At 59.3% G+C, this 23,211-nt stretch overlaps 2 protein-coding genes and 1 pseudogene across 2 annotated transcripts in view; 2 read left to right on the top strand and 1 right to left on the bottom strand.

Moving 5' to 3' along the window:
* The window catches only part of LOC148774811 (kinesin-like protein KIF19), a 28,155-nt gene extending 19,322 nt beyond the window's left edge, over nucleotides 1-8,833 (top strand). The window contains 14 exon segments of the mRNA XM_088828417.1: nucleotides 1,122-1,244; nucleotides 3,009-3,138; nucleotides 3,141-3,173; nucleotides 3,809-3,836; nucleotides 3,838-3,975; nucleotides 4,085-4,283; nucleotides 5,349-5,619; nucleotides 5,703-5,824; nucleotides 6,291-6,427; nucleotides 6,678-6,783; nucleotides 6,949-7,036; nucleotides 7,701-8,095; nucleotides 8,249-8,456; nucleotides 8,703-8,833. Of these exon segments, the coding sequence (XP_088684543.1) occupies nucleotides 1,122-1,244; nucleotides 3,009-3,138; nucleotides 3,141-3,173; nucleotides 3,809-3,836; nucleotides 3,838-3,975; nucleotides 4,085-4,283; nucleotides 5,349-5,619; nucleotides 5,703-5,824; nucleotides 6,291-6,427; nucleotides 6,678-6,783; nucleotides 6,949-7,036; nucleotides 7,701-8,095; nucleotides 8,249-8,456; nucleotides 8,703-8,833 (2,109 nt within the window).
* The window catches only part of RBM46 (RNA binding motif protein 46), a 113,485-nt gene that overhangs the window by 28,092 nt on the left and 62,182 nt on the right, over nucleotides 1-23,211 (bottom strand). The window lies entirely within an intron of this gene.
* Nucleotides 8,822-21,177, top strand: LOC148774810 (protein tweety homolog 2-like; annotated as a pseudogene).

Here is a 23,211-nt window from a genome sequence, read left to right as displayed (position 1 = left end):
GCATCTGTCTGCTCCCCTCCCACCAGCCCCAGGGCTGTGGGTTTGAGGGAACTGGGAGTCATCTGGATTTGGGGGTTCAGGTGGACAGTCAGGCTCGTGGCTCCCAGAGGCTGCTGTTGTGGGGTTGGGAGCACGCTCCTGGCTGGGCTCTGAATGCAGTCCTTCACCCCCGGCCACACCCAGCTCCTTTTTGGAGAGGAGGGAGCCATTCTGTATGACTTGTGGAATCTTAATTTCCCAACCAGGGATTGAACCTCGGGTCCTCAGCAGTGAAAGCATGGAGTCCTAACCGCTGGACAGCCAGGGAATTCTCCGCAGTTGTTTCTATCGGGTCAGCGTATCTGAGTTGGGGAGTCATTATTTCCATTTGCAGACAAGGAAACTGAGGCACTGGGAGGCTAAGTAACCTCCCCAAGGGCTCACGCCAGTAAGTGCTGGACGTGGGGCCCCAGCAGAGGTCTGGCTGGGCTGATGGCAGAGTTGCAGGTGACCTGCACCTACAGGCTGGGGGTACGAAAGCCGGCTCATGCCACCTAGACACCCGAGGGAGCCGAGGGTTAGGGAGGTGAAGGAGCTTGCTTGAAGTCACTCAGCTGGTCACTGCCGCGCCCGAGGGCTTTGCCCCCGGGCTCCGGTAGCCCCGTACTCTCTCCATTGAAGAGGGCAGGGCAAGCCCGGGGCAAGGGAGGTGGCGGCCACAGGCCCAGTTCACTCCATCACCAGCCTCTCTCCAGCCAAGACAATGGCGCCTTCCATTGTCAGCAAAGGGGGTGACCTGGAAGGCCCAAGAGATGGCGGAGAAGCCCAGGACCCCTCAGAGCTCTTCCCGCTCTGGTTCCAACCAACGTTTCCTCATCCTCATGTATATGAGGCGGGGAGAAGGAGAGCTGGGAGACCCGGACTCAGATGCTAGAAATTTTCAAGCACGAACATTGGAGATGAAACTGGGAGAGGGAAGCAGTGGGGAGACGGCAGAGGGGTGGGGAGGGGCCGCGGGGTGCTCGGCTCCCGCACCCGTGCATGTGTGAGAGAGAGCACACCCACGAGGGCATCACGGGGGAGCAGGTCCAGGGAGGCGGCCCCTGCTGACCGCCGCCCCCCCCTCCCCCCGGCCCGTCCAGGACTCCCTGGGGGGAAACAGCCGCACCGTGATGATCACCCACATCAGCCCTGCGAGCAGCGCCTCAAAGGAGTCCCGGAACACCCTGACCTCCGCGGGCCAGGCCAAGAACATCAAGACGTGGGTGAGGGGGCCCCTGCTGTGTGCCCCCAGGACTTGCCTTTCTGGGCCAAGATTCAAGCCCCCTGGACTGATTCCAGGTCCTGCCACCCCCCAGCCCCCAAACACACACACTGGACCGAGCCACCCTGCTCTGTCCCCCCGTAACTTGCCAGGGAGCCCACAGCTTCCGAGGGTCCCCTTCTTTTTCTAACTTGATCTGGCCGTGATCAGCCCTTGTTGTTGGGTGCGGGCTTTCTCTGTTTGCGGCGAACCGGGGGCTCCTCCCGAGTTCACAGAGGTGAGTGGTGGATTCTCTTGTTGTGCAATACGGGCTGTGGGGCGTGTGGGCTCAGTAAGGGTGGCTGTACGGGCTTAGTGGCCCCGTGGCATGTGAGAGCGTCCCAGACCAGACACTGGACCCACGTGCCCTGCATGGGCAGGCAGACGCTTGACCATCGGACCACCAGGGAAGTCCCTGTGCTCCTCCGGTTCAGAGTCCGTGCTCATCGCCAAGGCCTGGCGGCCAGCCCCTTCCTGCTTCCTCTTAAGAGGCGCTCCTTCAGACCTTTACTCCCAACTGTGACAATGTTGGTGACTTATGAGTGCTTCTACTGTGAACCCTTATCAGTTCATCTCATGTGATCCTCAAGCGAGGCAGGCGTTACTTCTGTCCTCGCTTTACAGTTGAGGACAATGAGGCCGGAGGGAGCTAAGTGGCTTCCCAGGTGGGTAGGAGTGGCACTGAGGTCTGCCCAGTCACCTTTTCTGGTCAGTGTGTGAGAATCCTGGCTCTCTATGAGGTCACCTGGGCCCACCCGTGTCAAGAGTCTAAGAACCTAACCAACATTCTCCTAACACTTCAGTTGTCCGGTGACTGTTTCAGGAGCTGGATGCGTTCTCTCTGCTCTCTCCATTAAGGAACTTAATGGTGGGAAGAGACCCTTAAAAGAGCGAATTGATAGTTCAGAGTGTTATTAATAGCAGGAAATCACACCAACAGCAGGGAGGCCAGTGGGATTCCCACGATCCTCTTTAGAGCCGGTGAGTGGGACTCTGAAGGATGAAGAGGAGACTCCAGAAGGGAGGGAGCAGTAAGGACAGAGGCTCCTAAGGCAGGGAGGAGGAGGTGTCTGCGGCGCAGGTGGGGCGAGGGGATCGGTTCCTCGGCTGAGTGAGCTGAATGAGAGAGAGCAGTGCGCCTTCAGCACCAGATGAGGACTCAGGGCGTTCCCCCAGCAGTCGGGAGCCAACGAAGGTTGAGTGACGCAGAGGCCGGGGCTGGGGGCGGGGGCACAACTTTAGGAGTATGCCTCTGGTGGAGGCATGTAGTTTGATAGGTTGTAGGGTTGCAGGCAGGGCTTCCCTGGTGGCTCAAGTGGTAAAGAATCTGCCTGCAATGCGGGAGACCTGGGTTCAATCTCTGGGTTGGGATGATCCCCCAAGAAGGGCATGGCAACCCACTCCAGTGTTGGGCTTCCCTGCTGGCTCAGATGGTAAAGACGACGCCCACAATGAGGGAGACCTGGGTTCAACCCCGGGGTTGGGGAGATCCCCTGAAGGAGGGCATGGCAACCCACTCCAGCATTCTTGCCTGGAGAATTCCCATGGACAGAGGAGCCTGGCGGGCCGTAGTCCATGGGGTCACAAAGAGTCAGACACAACTGAGCGACTAAGCGCAGCAGAGTCGGAGGCAAAGAGGTCATTCCTGTCATCCAGGAGACAGGAAAAGAGGGTCACCGAGGCCAGGCCCTGGCCTCCAGGTGACTGTACCCCGCCCCCTCCCCAGGTGAAGCAGAACCTGCTCGGCGTCTCCTACCGCATCGCCCAGTACACAAACATCATCGCTGACCTCCGGGGCGAGATCCAGAGGCTCAAGTGCAAGGTCGAGGAGAAGGGCGGGCGGAGCCCGGACCGAGCCCAGTGGAGCGGGGCGACATCCGCCACATCCAGGGTGCGTGCGTGCGTGAGGGGGAGCCCGTCTCCCGAAGCCCCTCCAGGCTGCCTCGGGGTGCTGTGTGGTCAGACAGCGCTGGCTTCAAAGCCGGGCTCTTTCTGACTGAGCAGCCTTTAAGCCTTCCGTCCTTCAGCTGTCAAACAGAATCGCGATCTCTGCCTCAGAGACCTGACCCCAGAACTGGGTGGTATCAGAGTGAGAGCCACCTGGGCATTTAGCTGTGTGCAGCCTTCACTCTGGGGACTGCAGTGAGGGCTGTGAGACTGCACCCGGCATCACCAGAAGAGATACGGTTCCCTTACAGATTTTCTGTACTTGCTTTGACGATTTTGCAGCACATGGCAGTAAAGCGTCTAAGGGGTGCCTTTTACTAGTTGACAGAAAGGCGCTCTAAAGGCTGGCGGAAGCCCAGTTCATACAAGGAGGCTGGGAGTCACCTTTGGGTCACCGCCTGAAGACAGTGTAGAAGTGGGATGTGGGAGGTGGTAATCTAGGAGGTCTTCCTGGAGGAAGTGGTTACACGGAAGTCTTTCGGGGAGAAAGAGAGAAGGGAGGGCCCAGGCGGACCCAGACTTTCCTGGCCTGACCGTTCCTCCTCCGATGACCTCTCCCACTTCCCATTCAACTGGCAGCCGAGGTCCAGCTGCACAGCGGGCGGGGTGGCGATGGAACACCTTCGTGAGCAGCTGATCAGCACCTTCCAGGAGCAAATGGACATTCGGAGACGCCTGCTGGAGCTGGAGAACCGTGGCATGGAGCTGCAGATGGACACCTCCCGCCACCTGCTCACCATCGCCGGGTAAGCACCGCTGGCCTGGGATGGGAGCCGGGAGCTGGAGCCGCACCTTGTGCCCCCCCACCCCCATGGCCTGAATCCCCCGTCTCCTTTGGGGTTGGGGCTGTGGCAGCTGGAAGCGCAAGAATTCAGGCCAGGCACTCAAGTGGCGGGAGGAGCGTCGGAAGGAGTCCTTCGCTAAGGATGACATCGGGAAGGACTTGGGCACCGGGGATGGCCAGCCAGACATCAGGGAGCCTGCCGAGGTGGTGTCCGCCCGCAAAAGCATCGCTACGTTGATAAGCCAGCAGAAGAAGCTGCGAAAGCAGAAGGTCCCTGGGGCTCAGGGGGCGGGGCAAGGGGGGTTGAGAGACTCAGCAGGAAGGGGCTGGGGGAGGCTTGTGGGAGGCGTGAAACCTGGGCTCTCAGGCCACAAATCCCCTGTGACTCTGAGTCTCTCTCACATCTGAGGGCTTCCCTGGTGGCTCAGATGGTAAAGAATATGCCTGCAATGCGGGAGATGCCGGTTCGATCCCTGGGTCGGGAAGATCCCCTGGAGTAGGAAGTGGCTGCCCACTCCAGTATTCTTGCCCGGAGAATCCCCACGGACAGAGGAGCCTGGCGGGTTGCAGAGTCGGACACCAGCGAGGGACTGACGCTGTGTGCGTGTGCTCAGTTGGGTCTGACTCTTTGCTACCCCATGGGCTACATAGCCCGCCAGCCTCCTCTGTCCATGGGATTCCCCAGTCAAGCACTCATCTTTAAAATGGGGGTGGTCAACCCTAGTGGGGTTGATGAGAAGATTAAGTAAATCCTTTCCCATAGTAAAGACTCAGAAAACTGGTAGCCAGCATTCTAATTAGGATTTTCCAGATCACCCTTCTCTGTTCTGGAGCATAGCCATACCAGGGGGCTTCAGGGTCCACCATTCCAGAGGACATCAGGTGAGCTGGGGTTGAGCTGGTCCGCGGAGCTCATTTCCCTGGATTCCCTGGTGGCTCAGATGGTAAAGGGTCTGCCTGCCAATGCGGGAGACCGAGGTTTGATCCCTGGGTCGGGAAGATCCCTTGGAGAAGGAAATGGCAGCCCACTCCAGTATCCTTGCCTGGAGAATCCCATGGGAGAAGGAGCCTGGCGGGCTGCGGTCCAGGGGACCGCACAGAGTCGGGCAGAACTGAGCGACTTCCCTGCACGGAGCCTGTGTCAGGGATGGATTGCAAGAAGGTAGGCACAGAGGGGTCACCCAGGAGCAGTCCCCAGTTGCAGAGTTCAAGACACAGCTTCTAAAAGCAGGCCTCGGAGTGGGGCTTCAGCCAGCCGCCCAGCGTCCGGGGACTTCTAGGGCCGAGGACCCGCTCTGCGGCCACCTGGTGCTGACGGCCCAATGGGCTCCCCAGCTGGCGCTGGAGCAGCGGTGCCGGGAGCTGCGTGCGCTGGGCCGCCGCCTGGAGGAGACGCTGCCGCAGCGCGTCAGCTCGAAGCAGGAGCGCGAGGCGCTCGGCCTGCTCTGCCGCGTGCATGAGCTGGAGCTGCGGAACGCTGAGATGCAGCCGCACGCCCTGCTCCGCACCAGCGCGCTCCGCCATTGCCGCGAGGTCCTGCGCCACCTGGAGCAGCGCCGCAACCTCTGCGAAAAGATCATCCGCGCCCAGCAGCAGCTCATCAAGGGTAGGGGCCCCGGCCCGCGCGTCCGACGTGCTGAGGGCCCCAGGGCGCGCACTGAGCCCTGCCTCTCCGCTCCCCCGCCGCAGACTGCAACCTGGCCGTCCCACAGCACCTGAAGGAGCTGTACGAAGCGTACCTGCGGGAGCAGGAGGAGGGCAGCCTGGAGCGCGCCACCATGATGGACCGCCTGGCCTCTCAGGCCCTGCAGGTGGGTGCCCGGGCCGGACCATGCGCACATGACTAAGGGCGGGGCTGAGGACCAGGGCGGCGCCTGCCAGCACCTAGTGTGGCCTCTGACCCGGCTGGCTGGTCCCCAGAAAGCTGGCTCCTCCTCCTGCTGCTTATCCGACCCAAAGCCTCGCTAGGCTCCCCTCCTGCGGTGTTCTTCTCCGGCACGTGTCCCCATCCAGGGTCTAAGGATCAGGGTTGGACATCTGAGATAGCACTAAGGGCCCCAGATGCCCTCCCAGGAGACCAGGCCACCCGGCGGTGCTACTGGGGATGCCTCGCAGACCACAGCTGGCCCCTGGGACTCAGAACACGAGCCCCCCTGTCTCCTGGGGCTCCCAGCCCAGATTACAGCCCCAGACTCCCTGTGTGCCTGTGTTAGGCAGGCTGTTTACTCAGTCTGAGACAAGTCTTCCGACTCCCTCTCCCTCCTTTCCCCTCCCCAGGACAGCACCTTGCCCAAGATTAGCCCCCCAGGAACCGTGCCGACCTCAGGGGAGTCTGACCTAGAAAATGTCAAGATGGCGACCTCCGAGTCCCCCCACCAGCACAGAAGCTTCCTCCCTCTGCTCAGCACTGAGAGGTGAGCCTGAGGACCACTTCCGGCCGTCCAACCCGCCGGAGACACCGAGCCGTGTCTCAGAGATGCCATCCCAGACCTGGCTTCCCAGGGAGGATGGAGCAGGAACGGCAGGCGGGGCGGGGGCACAGGTCTGAAGCCGTACTTTGGGGTCCTCGTTCCCACAATGCAACAGTTCTCAGGAGGGGTGGGCATGGGACTCCCGTGGTGCCAGCCTGGGCAACAGCTGCCCATCCTCCTCTGCTGACCTCAGTGAAGCCAAACACCTATTGAAGGCCAGCTCCCAGGCCTGGCAAGCGAAGGGCTCCTTTGTGCCCACTCCACCCCGTATCCCGGCCAGCAGTCTGGTGACACAGGAGGTGAGCAGCGGGCCCCACGGGCACCCCGGGCTCCCCTGATGTGGGTGGGAGTACCCCGGGGGGACACCCAATGGGTGGGATGGAACTTTTCCAAAACAGCCCTCTGAGGACAAAGGGTCCCTGCTGGGCCCATTGGCTTCTCTTCCCAACCCATTCATCTCACAGGCCACCACTCAGGTTGGTCCGAACGGCCAGATCAACTCCTCCCCTGAAAACAGAGAGAATCGGTCGAAGATCCCCTTGACCGGCAAAGGTGTGTCCCCTGTCTCCCCCCACCCCCTCATCAGCCTGTGCCTGGAATCATCTCAACAGCTCAGAGCACCCAGCACAAAGCCCCTTCCTTCCCTCTCCGCTGCTGAACACACCCAGGCGTCATTCTAGAAAGACAGGCACCGGTGCCCAGAGAAGAGTACCCACCTGCTGTGTCCACACACAGCAGGGGACACAGTCAGAAACCAGAATGGGGAACACGTGGCACTTGGGATCACGCCCCCTCCACTTGCCACTCGGAAATAATTGTAAGAGCAGGTGGAGTCCGAGCCCTCCCTACCCTGTGGCCACAGGCGACCCCCATTATCTCAGCAATCCATCCTCAGAACCTGGGACTTCCTGGCGGTCCAGTGGTTAAGACGCAGCACTTCCACTGCAGCGGGTGAAGGTTCAATCCCCAGTCAGGGAACCAAGATCCCGTATGCCGTGTGTCATGGTCCAAAAAATACAATCTTCACAACCCACTGGGGTTAGTTTTACCATCGTCAGTTTACAGGTGAAAAGAAGGCTCAGAAACTTGCCCAAAGTTTCTCAAACAGCAAGCAAGTTGGGGTGAGCTGCAGCAAAGAAAGGGGTGTTGGAGGTGCAGGAGCGGGAGGAAAATGTGGCCTTGACCCCGGGCTGGGTGCCCCTCTGTCCCGCCGCAGGGAAGAAGGAGACCCTGACCGACACCAAGGGCATCTCTGTGAAGGCTGCCCGGCAGCGCTTGCCGGCCCTTGGGGCCGAGGGGCGCCAACTGCTGGCACCCACCATGAGGCACAGCAGCCTGTCCCTGCACTCGCTGGGCGACACTGAAGACATGCGGCTGCCCGAACTGCTGGCCTGCAAGCGGCCGCCCAGCCCCACCCTCCAGCGCAGTGACAGTGAGGACAGCCTGTCCAGCAGCACGGGCGAGGCGCCATCCCAGGCGGTCGAGCGTCATGGCGATGGCCCTTGTCCTGCACTGCAAGGCCAGAACAAAAGCCTCTGCAGGAAACGGGAGGAGTCCCTGGAGGCAAAGAGGAAGCGGAAGTCCCAGTCCTGTGAAGTCACAGGACAAGGGGTGAGCCTAGGGGGACAGGAGCTGGGGGTGTCAGGGCCCCCTCCTTGCCGGGTTCCGAAGGCTGGGCTCCTCCAGAGGCCTCAGGGTAACCCTGGCTGTGCACCACTCTCCATGGAGTGTCCCCCAAGTGAACCTAACATCTCCTTGTATCAGACCCCCACGCAGATCCCAGCTCATCCGGCTCTCCAGCCAGCACTGCTCTCCCGCCCCAAGATGCACGTTGCTGGGCTCCGTCCTGTGGAGAATCACATGTCAGACCAGAGGATGCCAGTGGTTGGGCAGCGAAACCCTACCATCCGGCCCCTGGGAAAGGCCACGCTACCTATGTCCAAGGTCAAACTCCCTCCATGCCAGAACTTGGGTGAGTACCAAGAAGTGTGGAGGGGAATAGCAATGGGGAGAGGGGAGCCCTTGGCCAGGCCAGGGAGGAGGCTGGTTGAGCTCCCTGCCCCTATGACTGCCCCTTGCTGGAAACAGGGTTCCTGAAGACTGTTGGTGGGACTGGCCTCTTGGGGGGTGCCCCTGGGGAGTTCAGAGCCACTGGGGTGATGACGGGGCATGGAGAGGCATGCCTTAAAGCACAGCTCCTGGCCCCTCCCCGTTGCAGGCCCCGAGGACCCCTCCCCCCTCGCTGCCCCCTCCAAGCCACTGGATGTTTCCGGACGGGTTATTCGGATGCCCCGCCTGCCCTATGGCACAAATACCGAAGGCAAAAATGGGCGCTTCTAGCACAACTGAGGGGCCCTGCCTGGATCCGGCCCTCCTGCCCGCCAAGACTTGATAGGGTGTGGCAGGAAAGGGAGACGGAGTCTGGGCAGATGGGGAAGACCTGGCGTCAGGAGCGCGGGATCTCAGAAGGCTGGGGCCCTGGGACCCAGGAATTATGGGGGCGCCTGCCCCACACACTTCCGTGCCTTCAATGCTACCGGGTACCGGGAAGGGGAGCTGAGCCCAGGAGGCATGGCCTGGATGGCAGGACTCCCTGGCTTCCCAGCCCTGGATCTCAGGGCTCCCTGGGCAGAGACTCCTGTTGCTGAAACTCTCCTCTAAGATCTGCAGTCAGACTTGGCCTGAGGAATGGGGGGTGGGGTGGAGCAGGGAGGGACTGTTGGTGGGATAGGGCTCCTGGGCCCACATCTGGGACAAGGGCATGCTGGATGGTTGGGGAAGGGGCCGATGGGCATTTCCCCTACTGTGGCTGGGGGTGGGAAGGAATCTAGTTTTGTGACTGAGCAGTCGCTTCCTGCCCCCCAACTCCTTTTAAACAATAAAAATCCCATTTGAGTTTTGTTGGTTGTTGCGGAAACTAGACCTTGTCTGAAAGGTGGGGTGATCCTGACAGACGGGGCTTCCCTTCCCGGCGGTGCTAACGGTGAAGAACCTGCCTGCAGTGCAGGAGACGCAGGAGATGTGGGCTCGATCCCGGGGTCAGGAAGGTCCCCTGGAGGAAGAAAGGGCAGCCCCTCCAGGGTTCTCGCCTGAGGAGTCCCACGGGTAAAGGACTGGCAGGCTGCAGTCCATGGGGCCGCAAAGGGCCGGACCCGACTGAGCAAATGAGCACATCACTGACTAAGATCCAACCCAAGTCCCCTCCTCCCACCACACCCTCTTCCTCTCCGGCTGGTTGTACAGCACCAGTCAACCAACTCCTGGGGGAAAGCGCTTTTCCTCCGGACCCTGAGGTCTCTGCCCAGAGCCCCTCTCAGGAGAGGTCAGAGACTTAGGGTTGTGCTTACCCCTCCCACCCCAGGACGTCAGGGCTCAGAAACGGCCCAGCTGAGCCCCTCAGTCTCAGGTGAGAGAGCTCCCCCGAGGTGCCCCTGACCATCCCGATGCTTCTCCTGCCCTGTGGGGAAAGCGAATGAACGATGGGGGTCCTGACCTGTGGAGCCCTCCTTGGACTGCTTTTACCCCCAGAACTAGGTGGTCTAATCATCCCCTTGCCACTCCGAGCGCTGGTTTACTCTGCCAAGAGCACTGGCTTCCCACGCAGTGCTGGGTTTGGAATTTCTCTCGTTGTGAAGAACAGGAGCTACTTACTCTTCTTGCGTCGCGCCATTGTTAAAGATGCAGGCCTCTTAGGAGCTTTCTTAGATCCGTGGCTATGATCCATCAAAACTATGATCCGTGGCATAGATGCGTCAGACCTCGCCTGGTCTGACACTGTGTGTGTCTTCTAGAAGCAACGGGAACCAGGGTCCAAATACATGCCTCCCAGGAGGCTGCCGAGAGACGACTTAGACCTGCTCCGTCCATGGCGTGGCCACTGGTCACGTGTGGCTGTTGGAACAAAGGCTATGAGGGACTTCCCTGGCAGTCCAGTGGTTCAGACTCTGCACTTTTGCTGCAGGGGTGCAGTTCAACCCCTGGTTGAGGACGATCCCGCATGGCCCACAGCAAAAGATGAAGTCACTGAAAGGGGGGCACATGTATGTGATTAACTGCGTGGCTTTACTGTTCGCCGGAAACGGTCACACCGTGGTAGAGCAGCTGCGCTCCCGTGCACGGTAAACAGTAAGTTAAAACTAAGATAAAGGGTCCATATTGTACAACATGAGTATGGCCAGTATTTTATAGTAACTATACAGAGAGTGTAACCTTTAAAAATTGTGAGTCATTTTTACACGCCTGTGACTTACATAATATTGTATTGCAACTATGCTTCAATTCTAAAGGGAGAAAAGAAAGTAAAAGGAGAAATTCGCTTCCTCGGTTGTATCAGCCATGTTTCACGTTCTCAGCCACGCGTAGGTAGCGGCAGAGAGTGGTCAGTGCGTAGGTGGTCCGTGTCCATCGCTGCAGAAAGTTCTAGGAGACAGTGCTGGTTCAGACACTCAGCCGGGGGAGGGAGGGTGACTCCTTTGGCCAGGCACAGGCCGCGGTGCAGCCCCCTGAACCCCAAGGGCTGTCCACCGTGCACACTGGGTTCTTGCTGTCCGGGGCAGGGCTGGCCCCCGGTCTCATCAGCGTAGCCACCGGCTATGGGCAGTTAGTCCCTCGATCAGGCCAGCGGGCCAGGGGCCCCGGGCGGGCAGTGCTCCCCTGACCGCCCCTCCCGCTCCGCCCAGGTGGCTCTCCTACCGCCTGCTGTTCATCCTGGACCTGGTCCTCTCTGCCTCCTCGCCTGCCTGGGTCTGGCCAAGCGCTCAAGGTACCTCCTGGCCTTGTGAGTAGCCTGCCTCTGGGGCTGGGGGAAGAGCTGGCCAAGCGTGGGGAGTGACGGTGCCACCGTCCAGAGGGATGAGGGCCTGGGGGGCCGGGGGCATGTGGGCAGCAGGGGCAGCCTGACACCGCCTCCCTCCCCCTCAGCACCCGGCCCGGGGGCGGGGTGGGGGCAGCAGCCACCGTCCTGCCGTCTGGACACCAAGCCAGGGGCGGGTTTCCCCCCTCCAGCCCCTGCCTCCTGGGCCTGACTGTCCCGCAGCTGAGCTGTTAGAGCCGCTCACCTCGCGCCCTTGCTGCCATCTCTTCCCTTGGCGACCTGTGCCCCGGACATCGGTCCGTATCCCTCTGCCGACAGTCAGCGGGGCGGTGTCAGGGCCCAGGCTGGGGCTGCCCTGGGGGCCACTGAGAACCAGGGGGTACAAGGTCATAGCCGAGAGGAAGGGCCCCGAAGGCTGGGGGCTGGGCAGCCACCACGGGGCCCCCACCTGCCAGCCTCTGCCGGGACCCTGCCGGCGGCTGCTTCTCCTCTAGGATGCTCTGCTGCGGAGTGCTGGCCCTGCTCCTCAGCTGGACGTCCCCGGCTGCTGACGCTGCCAGGGCCGTGGTGAGTTGAGGGCCGTGGGGGTGCCGGGTGGTCCGCCCAGGTGGTCTTCGGTCTGGCGGTGCGTCGATGTGTCCCGTCCAGTGTCCCCAGGGCAGGGCCAGCTTCTGGTCTCAGTCCCTCACCAAGAATCCGAGAGTCTGGGACCTAAAGGGGCTTGGCTCATCCCTTTTGATGGGGACACAGGCCCCGGGAAAGGAAGAGGCTTGCCCCGGGGTCACGAGGCATTTGGGGGTAGAGCCAAGATAAGAGGCCTGAATCCTGATCCTTTACCCTCCTGCCACGGCCTGTACGGCCGGGGACGAGGGACCAGGGGCCTCCTCTGGGTGTGAAGCGCTGAGCCCAGATGGTGGGACAGGGTGGGTCTCGAGCCCCATCCCGGAAGCGCCCCTGGGCCTCAGTGCGCACTCCTGGGCCCTCCTCCCCGCGTCCAGAAAGCAGAAGGGGGCCTCCCGTCCCCTGCGCTTGGACTCACACACACTGTCCGGTTCACAGTGGTGTGTGTTTCCCCTTGTGGCACCTTGAAATGTTAAAAAAAGAACAAACAGAAACAGACACACACACAGGGTGTCTGGAGTGTGGGCGGAAGCCAGCTAGGCCGGTGCGCTCGGTCTCTGGTGGACCAAACGCTCCAGAGGAGCTGAGTGCACAGCGTTCATTCATTCATTTGACCTTCGGCTACGTGGCTCTCGGGGGTGTGGGTGCCTGGAGATGGACGCATCAGAAGAACGGGACGTTTCCTCTTAAGTTTCAGCTCATAGGCAGATCATCACAGCCCCATGTGGATCGACACAGTGGTGGTAGAGGCTGCGTGTCTGTGTGTGTTTGTGACAGAGGGGCAGATTTACGGGGATTTCAGAGAACCCCTTAGCTGACTTAAGGGCCACAGAGCAAACCTGTGACCTGCGTCCATTCTGCCCTTTCGATCTGGGAGAAAAAAGGCGGGGCGGGGAGGGGGGCTCCCACGGGAAGCCCTCTACCCAAATGCGTGCCTGGCCCAGTGATGGGGCCGGCTGGTGACCCTGACCTCCACGATGTCCCCAGAATGCATGGACCCTGGTGCTGCTTGTCTGAGTAGCTCTAGGCAGAGCTTGTCCAGAATGGGGAGGTGGGTCTCTGCTGCTTTGTCCCCCCTCCCCACACCACACAGTGAGTGAGCCCTGGGCAGGCAGGAGCCTACGTCCCCAGGGCTGGGGCCCCTCCAGGTACAGGGAAGAGCAGAGTAGGAGGTCTCAAGTGAAAGTCGCTCAGTCATGTCCACTCTTTGCAACCCTGTGGACGACTGTAGCCCGCCAGGTTCCTCAGTCCATGGGATTCTCCAGGCCAGGATATTGGAGTGGGTAGCCATTCCCTTCTCCAGGGGCTTTTCCCAACCCAGGGATTGAGTCCAGGTCTCCCGAATGGCAGGCGGATTCTTTACCGTCTGAGCCAGCGGGAGGGCCCAGGTCGCGGTCAAACGCATCCTGACATCATCTGGAGCTAGGCGGGCTGAACAGGGTCCAGGGAGGGTGGCTGCTGGCCGAGGCCACACGCACAGCTGCCTGGCAGACAGCCCCGCTTGTCCGGGGACAAGAGTGGGCCCAGGGAAGCTTGCCCACGGCGGGCCCTCCCTGGGTGCCTCCAGCTGGCCACCGTGGGCGCCCCTTGGGGAGCCTGCTCCTTCCCAGCGGGGTCTCCTCCCTCTCAGCAGGCTTCTGTGTTGCAGCTCCCAGCCGAGGGCACCCCGGGCGGCCAGGGAGCTGCAGAGAAAGGCCATCTCCCTAATTCGATTAATCAGGCCCTTGTGTGAGAGAGGGCGAGGGTGAGGCAGTGACTGGGCCTTTGCCGGGGCTGCGGCTCCTGCTGCATTTTAATAGGAAGTGGGGCAGAAGGAACCAGGTCCTCCGAGGCTGTTGTGGGGAGCTTTTGTGCGGCCACTGCCCCTGCCCGCCCAGCCTGTTTTTCTGGGGCTGCTCTTGTTTTTGAGAGCTGTGGGGCAGAGCACCAAAACTATGGCCTCACCTGCTCCCTCCCCTGTCCCCCCAGAAAGGGTCTCCAGGAAGGAGAACTGTCCCCCAAGAACGTGCTGGGGGCTTCCCTGGTGGTCCAGTGGCTGAGACTCCGAGCTCCCGGTGCAGGGGACCTGGGTTCGATCCCTGGTCAGGGAACTAGAACCCACACACACCGCAACTTGGAGTCCCCGAGCCCCAGCTAAAGATTGCGCGAACCGCAACTGAGACCCCGCACAGTCAAATGAATATTTTTTAGAAAGAACGTGATGAGGAGGCAGGTGGGAGCCAGGGAACTGAGCCCTGCCTGCTCGGCCACCCCGCTGTACAGTCCAGAGTGTGAGGCAGAGAGCAAAGCCAGCGCCCAAGGAGAAGGAGCGGGGAGAAGTGGCCTCTGCGAGAGGATGGCAGGTCACCCAGGTGCTCTGGCCACCGAGCATGCCCCCTCCCCGGCAGGGGGCCCCAGGAACGTTCCTGAAGTTCCCCAGGCCTCATTTCCTCCTGTGTAGGATGGGCAGGAGACCGGCACTTTCCGCGAAGGCTTGTTGCTGGGGCGAGACAGATCGGTGGCCCCGGGAGGCGTGTGGTCAGTGTCCATCGGTTTGCTGTTGTCGTTCAGTCGCTCAGTCGTGTCCGACTCTTTGCGACCCCACGGACTGCGGCGCGCCAGGCCTCCCTGCCCCTCACCATCTCCCGGAGTTCGCCCAAGTTCATGTCCGTTGAGCTCGGTGATGCTATCCGACCGTCCCATCCTCTCCCGCCCTCTTCTCCTTTTGCCTTCAACCTTTCCCACTGGTCCGTTGGTTTCCTGCATGTTTATTCCCTTTCTAGGAGGGTCACGAGGTGACCTGAAAGGTGGGAGCCCCCCTCTACCCAGTGTCCCGCCGCACCCCCCCCAGGCCAGATCTGCGGAGGGCCTGGCTCAGAGGGCGGCGTCCTCGCAGCCACCTCTTCCAGGGCGCAGACCTTCCGCCACTCGGCCCCGTGGGCCCTTGGTGGTGCCCCGGCATGGCCACAGCAGAGCCTGGAGCCTGCGTCCCCTCTCAGCCCTGTGCCCGTCCTGACCTCCCATCACAACAAGACCCGGACCCAAAAGCTCAGAGATGGACTCAGCACCTCTGTAACTCTTTAGGAAGAGATTCTGGGGCAGGCTTCATAGATGGACACCCCCCGGAGTGGGGGCGGGCTTGAGAGACTGGCAGACGAGGTTGTGGTGCAGATAACTCCAGAAAGTATCCCGTAGCATCCCCTTCCCTCACCTGGGTCCCTCCCGGGAGAGGCATTCAGAAATCAAAGGTAACAGCACAGAGTGCCTGCTGTCTGTCTGCCCGTCACTTTTCTGAGTACGCTGCGTGGATTGATTCATTAGGAGAAGAGAGTATCTCCTGTGTGATTGATGAAGACGCTGAGACCTAGGCTAAGCCTTTGTCTCTAAAGTTAAGAGAGCCAGGCAGGGGCAAAGCCAGGACCCACCCCAGGGAGGCTGGCCATTGACAGTTCTTGCCCAGCCGGGTCTGAGTTCCTGGGAGTGTGTGACTTTCCTCCACCTCTCCTGTTTCTCCCTGGCTCAGGGCACCAGCGACTTCTGCGCATCTCCAGACACCTTCATCCTGAACGTCACAGAGGGCCAGGTCCACCCCGGTAAGGATCTCAGCTGCTGTTTTCAGAGCCGCCTGGGATGCTCGGTCCAGGCCCGCGGTCAGCCAGACTGTGCCCCTGAGAAAAAATGAAAGCGTTAGGCGCTCAGTCATGTCCGACTCTGGGACCCCGTGGCCTGTAGCCCACCAGACTCCTCTGTCCATGGGATTCTCCAGGCAGGAATACTGGAGTGGGTAGCCATTCCCTTCTCCGGGGCTTCTTCCCCACCCAGGGCTCTCCCACACTGCAGGCGGATTCTTTGCCGTCTGAGCCACCAGGGAGGCCCCAGACGGTGCCCTACTTTCCCTGTCAGTCCTGTAGTCACCCAGAGCCACCCCATCACTGTCCTTCAGGTCCCGCCGAACCAATGGGCCGGGTCTTAGAAGCTGCCTCCTTCGGGAGCTCGGGGACGGGCCTGGCCACGGAGGATGGATGAGCACGGGTCACGTGTGAGCTTCTGCCTGACTCCAGTGGCTTTGCCTTGCAGAGGTGACCCGATACCACCTGTACTGCCGTCAGAGCACAAGCAGCCCCCTCCAGCAGGTACTGCTCCCCGGGCCCAGCTCTCACCCTGCCCCCAGCGCCCCCCAGTGGTCAGCCGCAGCACTGACCAGTAAGGTGGAGGTGCCTGGCTGTTCCTTGCTGCTTTGGGGTCCTGTGCAGGGGGCTCTTGGTCAGCTTGCATGCCCATCCATCACCCTGGATGCTGGTTTCCGTGCAGAGGTTGCGCTTAAGTCTGGGCGGGCCCCAGATTCTACATTTCTCACAAGCTCCCCGACCAGGCTGTCCCAGCAGGACACTTCGAGTAGCAGGAAGCAGGTGGACGGTGCAGCTCTCGGGAAGGCTGAGGGCTGAGGGAAAGTCTCCTGCCAGCGGGAAGGGCCGTCCCCGATCAGGGATGTGACTGCAGCTGCAGGGGAAGCAGGCAGCAGGGGGCTCCTGGGAGTAAACCTCAGGCGGGCTGCGGTCTCTCCCAGGCCCTGGCCGTCTTCCAGCGCTCGCTGAGCGCCATGCAGATCCAGGTGGCAGGACGGCTGCCGTTTGCCGCGTCCCGCTTCCCCACCGCAGAGGTGAGGCGGCCGGCCCTCCCCTTGGGGCCGGGCTGGGGAGAGAAAGCCGGTCCCCTCCCTGTGGCTTTAGAGGCCTCTCTGCCGAAGCTGCGTCTGCGGTTTCGTCCCTCACTCTCTGCCTCTCGGTCTGACCGCATGTCCGCCTCTTCCTGCTTCAGAAAGATCTGCTTGAAATCCCGCTCCTGCTGAACTCATCCGAGTCCGTCCTCCACCAGCAGACCGCCTTGTTGGACTGCCGGGGGCTGCACAAGGTGCGGGGTGGCCCTGGGGGGCAGGCGGAGGGCGAGGGGGGGTCACCCCAGCAGGCCACATCGTCCCAGGGAGAAGCCAGCAGAGGCTGGGAGAGTGATTGCCTGACTCAGGGGGATGGGAGGGAAGAGTGTCTGGCTTCTAGATTCTCTCCAGTGCTGAGCCGGGGAGACGCAAGCAGAGAAAGGTACCAGGGGTGGGGGTACGGAGAGTTGGGTCTGTTTCGGGGCACCCTGAGCTGCATGAGAAGGGCTGTTCCCTGGCGCACAGACCCCCAGCCATCTGGTCAGCCCATCCGGTTCCTGAGTCGCCAGTGGACACCCCGCCCTCATTGCCAGGGTCGTCTCTAGGAATCTGCAATATCAGACATCCATGCAGCGAGCATGCTGGGCGCATGTGAGCCCTCCTCGCCTCCAAAGCAGGAAGCCAGCCAGTGTATGTGGACAAGCTCTCACATCGCACGTGGATTCTGAGCGAACAGTCATGATGATCACGGCTGCAGTTTACTGAGTCCCTGGCTTCCACCTTGTTCTGCGCACTGTACATCCGATCTATCGTTTAGTCCTCACTGTCAGACGGTGAAATACCTGATATTTCATGAGAAATGTTGTAGATAGCAATTTGTGTGTGAATTTGGATGGATGGATGGATAGACAGATGGACAGATGTATATATCTTTTTATCTATGAAATTCATTTTCACACATTGGAGAAGGAAATGGCAACCCACTCCAGTGTTCTTGCCTGGAGAATCCCAGGGACGGGGGAGCCTGGTGGGCTTCCGTCTATGGGGTCACACAGAGTCGGACACGACTGAGGTGACTTAGCAGCAGCAGCAGCAGCTTACCGAAGATTCCAGAGCTGTCGAGTCATGCCTTGGGTTTCCAACCCTGGCAGCCTGACTTGAGAGCTGAGAGCAGGTGGTGGCCCCAGTACCCTTCCTTCCTCCCCCATCTCCACACCCCATCCCTCAGCGAGTGCTCACAACTGTACCCTCGGATCCACCCTGCTCCATCCGCTTCTGTCCCCCCCACAACCCCCGCCTTGGTCCAAGCACCACCCTGCTCCCCTGGGTGACAGCCGTGGCCTCCTAACCGGTCCCCGCTTTCTCCCACCCTCTTACCTTTCATATACAGCAGCCAGAGCAGCCTTTTAAAAACCGGATTGGATCACAGCCTTCCGTCCCCAAGCCCACCCATGTCTTCCCATCACCTTGGGTTATATTCAGGCTCCTCCTCAGCTGCACTGTGAGGTCCAGCATGACCTGGCGCCATCTTGTGTGTCCTCAACTGACCTCTCCGTCCTTCCTGAACACGCCGAGCCTGGCCCCTTTGCCTCAGAGGCTGCAGGCTCGCTCCGCTTCCCTGCTGTCCTGGCCTCAGATTAAATGCCCTCTGCCCTCTGACTCCCCCACCCGCAAGCTCGTCATCTGTCCTGTTCCGAGCCCAGCACACAGTCGGTATTTTCAGCAAATTGGTAGAGACAGAACCAAGAAGCGCCCCGTCGTGTCGGGGTCCCGAACGTGGACCCTTTGTGGGTATACACTGTGCCGGGGATGAGGGAGGGGAGCCCAGGCTGGGAGAGAGGGGCTTCCAGAGACCAGCTGGGACCCCCGGCAGTGCCGCTCTCCCCGTGCAGCTGCGTGTCCCTCTTCCTCCTCCAGGACTACCTGGACATGGCATCTGCTACGACGGCCTCGAGGGCCTGCTGTACCTCGGCCTCTTCTCCCTCCTGGCTGCCCTGACCTTTTCCGTCATGATCTGCCTGGGGCCGGGGGCATGGAAGCACTGTGCCACCAGGTGGGCTTCCTGGGGAAGGAGGCGGGAGGCTCTGCTCTCCCGCTGAGCTGAGAACTGAAAGCCTGGGGTGGAGAAGAGCAGCAGGGGGACCGGGCATTCAACCCCAACAGGCTGGCTGGCTTTCTGCTGCAGTGTCCCTGAAAGTCCAGGCAGGACTCCAGAAGGAGGTTGGAGGGGCCCAGAGCAGGACCAAGGATGACGAGGGCATCGTGCCACAGCCTGGCCTCCTTAGCTTCTCTCCTCTTCCTCTGCAGGACTTTGCGGGATGATGCTGCTGCAGGGAGGGGTGCCCCCAGAATCCCGGAAGGAACAGATTGTAGCGCTGTTGCCAGGGCACCTATAGTCTCATGGAGGAGACAGACAAGAGAGCATTTCAGTGTCTCGAGAGTAATCAGAAAAGGAGGCAGGGTAGGGAGGGTCAGTGTGCAGGTGGTCAGCAGGGTGGGCTGCCTGGAGGAGGTGGGTGTGCAGTTGGGAACGGGGCAGAGTAATATGTGTAAGGCAGGGCTGAAGACCATGCTTTCAGAGAACCTCAAGGAGACACCTGCAGCCAAGGGGGAGTCCTGGGAGGAAAGATTGGGAAGCGGGCCGGGACCCCACTGCCTGGCCCCCCCCACCCCCCAACCCTCACGGCCGTGTCCTGCGTGTCATCCTAGGGACAGGGACTATGACGACATCGACGACGACGACCCCTTCAACCCCAGGCCCGGCGCATCGCCGCCCACAACCCACCTCGGGGGCAGCTTCGCAGCTTCTGCAGCTACAGCAGCAGCCTGGGCAGCTGCACCGGGCCCAGACCATCTCCAACGCCCCCGTCTCAGAGTACATGTACGACGGGGCTCCCGGGGCCTCCCCACAACATGCCAGGCTGGGGCGGCGGTGCTTTTCCTGGCCTTCGGGGAGCTGGATCTGCGGGTGGGGGCATGTTTGGGTCCAGGGGACCAGGGCCGGGGAGGAAGGCGTCCGAGGCCAGCTGGTCCCCTGGCTGCAGTTGGGATGCCTGAGTGTGGGCCCTCCCCCAACCCCAGAGCATCTCGTGCTGGAAGAAGAGCCCCTGCAGGTGTCAGGTCCTTTGCCTCAAGCCGCGTTTCCCCTGGCCCCATCACCCGCTCTCTGCTGCTTCTCCCTCCCCTCTGTCTGTGGTCCCATCCCATCTCCCTTCTGCACACCCTGGGACCCTCCTGCAGAAACCCAGGCACACACCTGTGTTCCCGCCCTGAACGCTCCTCACCCCCGTCCACCCCTCAGGAACCAAGCCGCGCTGTTCCGCGGGAACCCGCGCTACGAGATCCTGCCGCTCATCGGAAGAGGATCCCCTCCACCCACGGTAAGCTGGGCTCCCCAGGCCAAGGCACAAACCCTGCAGGGGAGGGGGCCAGTTAAAGAGAAAGCTTCCTGGGGACCCAGTGGATCCCTCCCACAGAGGCAGAAAAGAACGAAACGGTTTTGTTATTGGATAAGCATTGAACCAGACTGCCAGGACGTCCCTGGAGGTCCAGTGGTTAAGACTCCGAGCTCCCACTGCAGAGGGTGCAGGTTCGATCCCTGATGGGGGAACTGAGATCCTGATGCCGCGTGGTGCAGCCAAAAAAAAAAAAACAGAAAACAAAGAAAAATCAGCCTGGCATTTATAAGAAAGAAGGGGGTCTGAGACAAGATTGGATGTCTGCATTCTTGAGCCAGGTGTCTGTCAGGGAAGGAGCTGTCGCCTTCACTGAGCTTCGCAAGGCATTTCACCTGGCCCATCCCGGTAGTTTGGAAGAAGCCATTCAGGTGGTGAACCTGGAGCCCTGGCGCCCCAAGGACACAAGACCCATGACATCGACTTGGCTTTGAGAACCAGCTCAGGGTGTCCAGCGAGTGCTGTTAGTGAAAAGCACAGCGCTGGACCCGGGAAAGAGAGCCGGGGACCCAGCCCATCTTCGGGAAGTGGGGTAATCTGCAGGGGGGAGACTCAGAAAGCTGCTGTAGTAAGTGCTGTACGGTGTGATGAGACCTAGAGGGAGGAACTGTTCTTCGGGGCCTGAGGAGGTGACCTTTCAGCCTTCCCTTGGAGCACTGGGTCTCCCTCACGGGCACTCGAGGTTGTTCCCCCAGAGGACGTCTGGCCACATCTCAAGGATCTTTGGGCTTCCCCCATGGCTCAGGTGGCAGAGATCCCGCCTGCCAAGGCAGGAGACATCAGAGACCTAGGTTCGATCCCTGGGTTGGGAAGATCCCCTGGAGGAGGAGATGGCAACCCACTCCCGTATTCTTGCTTGGAGAATCCCATGGACAAAAGAACCTGGTGGGTTACAGTCTATGGGGTCCCAAAGATTCGGACACAACTGAGCGACTGACATTTTCACTTCACCCTTAAAGGCATCTTTGGTTGTCACACCTGGCGGGGGGTGTTGGCTGCTCCCAGCCTCGAGCGGGTGGAGGCCAGGGGCGCTGCTGTGCACAGGCCAGCCCCCTGCACGCAGGATGATCGGCCTCAAGTGTCCACAGTGTCCTGCTCAAGCCGATCCTCTGACTCTCCTTGCCCGGCCCCATTATGGTTTCTAATTCTTTGTTATAAACTACTAACTTCCTGCTCTGTGCATCCATTCTTTCACAAGTCCTTTTGACTATCTTTATCATCACTACCCTGAACTCTACTCAGATAGACTGCCTATCTTCACTTAGTTCTCCTTCTGATGTTTTATCTTGTTACTTCATCTGGAACATGTTCCTCTGTTGCTTCATTTTGCCTAAATTTCTGTTTGTATTTTTATGTATCTGGTAGATTATTTATATTTCCCAACCTTAGAGAAGTGCGCTTTTGTACAAGATGTCCTATGCATCCAAGCAGCACACTTCCCTCTTGTCACGCAAACTATATGCTTTAGAAGTTTCCCCTATGAGGGCTATGCAGGTCCTTCTGTTGTGTTGGTCTGATTGTGTGGACAGTCTTGTAGACTTTATTGGTCCCTGGTCTGGTTGACTGCCAGGTCCTGCTTTGTGCAAAAGCTGCCAGGTGCTGGCTGACAGGGCCGGGTTACAAGGTGGCAGACTGCAAAACCCAGTGGATCCTGTGACTAATGCTGGACTACTGGCAGGCATAACGGGGTCATGGAGCCTAGCTCCAGAGCACAGGAATCGTAGAGTTTTTTTTGGATCACTGGTTGGTTACAGAGACATTCCTGACACAGTTTGGTACAGGGTCCAGGGTATCCTGAAGTTTGGGTTGGCCTGCTATTGGGTATGGCCAGGCCCCACTTGACCCCAGGGCAGGGTCTAACCTGCTGTGGCACACTGGGTACACATGCTGTGGGATTTTGGTTTCCTTGTAACCGTTGTCTGTCACCTGATGGATGGAGCTATGTCCTGGGCTCTCTAATTGGTAGGACCATGTCCAGTAGTGGCTGTGGGCTCCAGCAGTCTTCAGACAGCCTGTGGTAAATGGGTGGGGATGTATTCACTAATTAACCCAGTTAGTTTCTTGGCCTGAGGCATTTTCTCAGGTTCATAACATTGTACCAAGGGGGTGATCAAAACCATCCCTAAGAAAAAGAAAGACAAAAAGGCAAAATGGTTGTCTGAGGAGATCTTACAAAGAGCTGGGAAAAGAAGAGAAACAAAAGGCAAAGCAGAGAAAGGAAGATATATCTATCTGAATGCAGAGTTCCAAAGAATAGCAAGGAGAGATAAAGTCTTCCTAAGTGATCACTGCAATGAAATAGAGAAAAACAATGGAATGGGAAAAGGTAGAGATCTCTTCAAGAAAATGAGAGATACCAAGGGAATATTTCATGCAAAGATGGGCACAATAAAGGACAGAAATGGTATGGACCTAAAACAAGCATAAGATAGTAAGAAGAGGTGTCAAAAACACAGAACAATATAAAAAAGATATTAACGACCCAGATAACCAGATAACCAGGAAGATGTGATCACTCACCTAAAGCCAGACATCCTGGAGTGTGAAATCAAGTGGGCCGTAGGAAACATCACTATGAACAAAGCTAGTGGAGGTGATGGAATTCCAGTTGAGCTATTTTAAATCCTAAACGATGATGCTATGAAAGTGCTGCACTCAATATGCCAGCAAATTTGGAAAACTCAGCAGTGACCACAGTGCTGGAAAATGTCAGTTTTCATTCCAATCCCAAAGAAAGGGAATGCCAAAGAATGCTCAAACTACCATACAATTGCACTCATCTCACACTAAGAAAGTAATGCTCAAATTTCTCCAAGACAGGCTTCAACAGTATGTGAATCAATAACTTCTAGATCTTCAAGCTAGATTTAGAAAAGGCAGAGAAACCTGAGATCAAATTGCCAACCAACATCTACTGGATCATAGAAAAAAAAATGAAAAGCATCTACTGTTCTTTTACCGACTATGCTAAAGCATTTGACTGCATGGGTCACAACCAACTGTGGAAAAGTCTTAGACATGGAAATACCAAGTCACCTTAACTGCCTCCTGAGAAATCTGTATGCAGGCCAAGAAGCAACAGTTAGAAATGGACATGGAACAACAGACTGGTTCCAAATTGGGAAAGGAGTTTGTGAAGGCTGTATATTGTCACCTTGCTTATTTAACTTACATCATGAGAAATGCTGGACTGGATGAAGCACAA

Source organism: Moschus berezovskii, chromosome 19 (assembly GCF_049115385.1).
Source record: "Moschus berezovskii isolate FMDL1 chromosome 19, NW_MosBer_1.0, whole genome shotgun sequence".
NCBI lineage: Eukaryota > Metazoa > Chordata > Mammalia > Artiodactyla > Moschidae > Moschus > Moschus berezovskii.
Note: the sequence above shows the minus strand (reverse complement) of the source record. Positions and strands in the feature narration are given on the sequence as shown.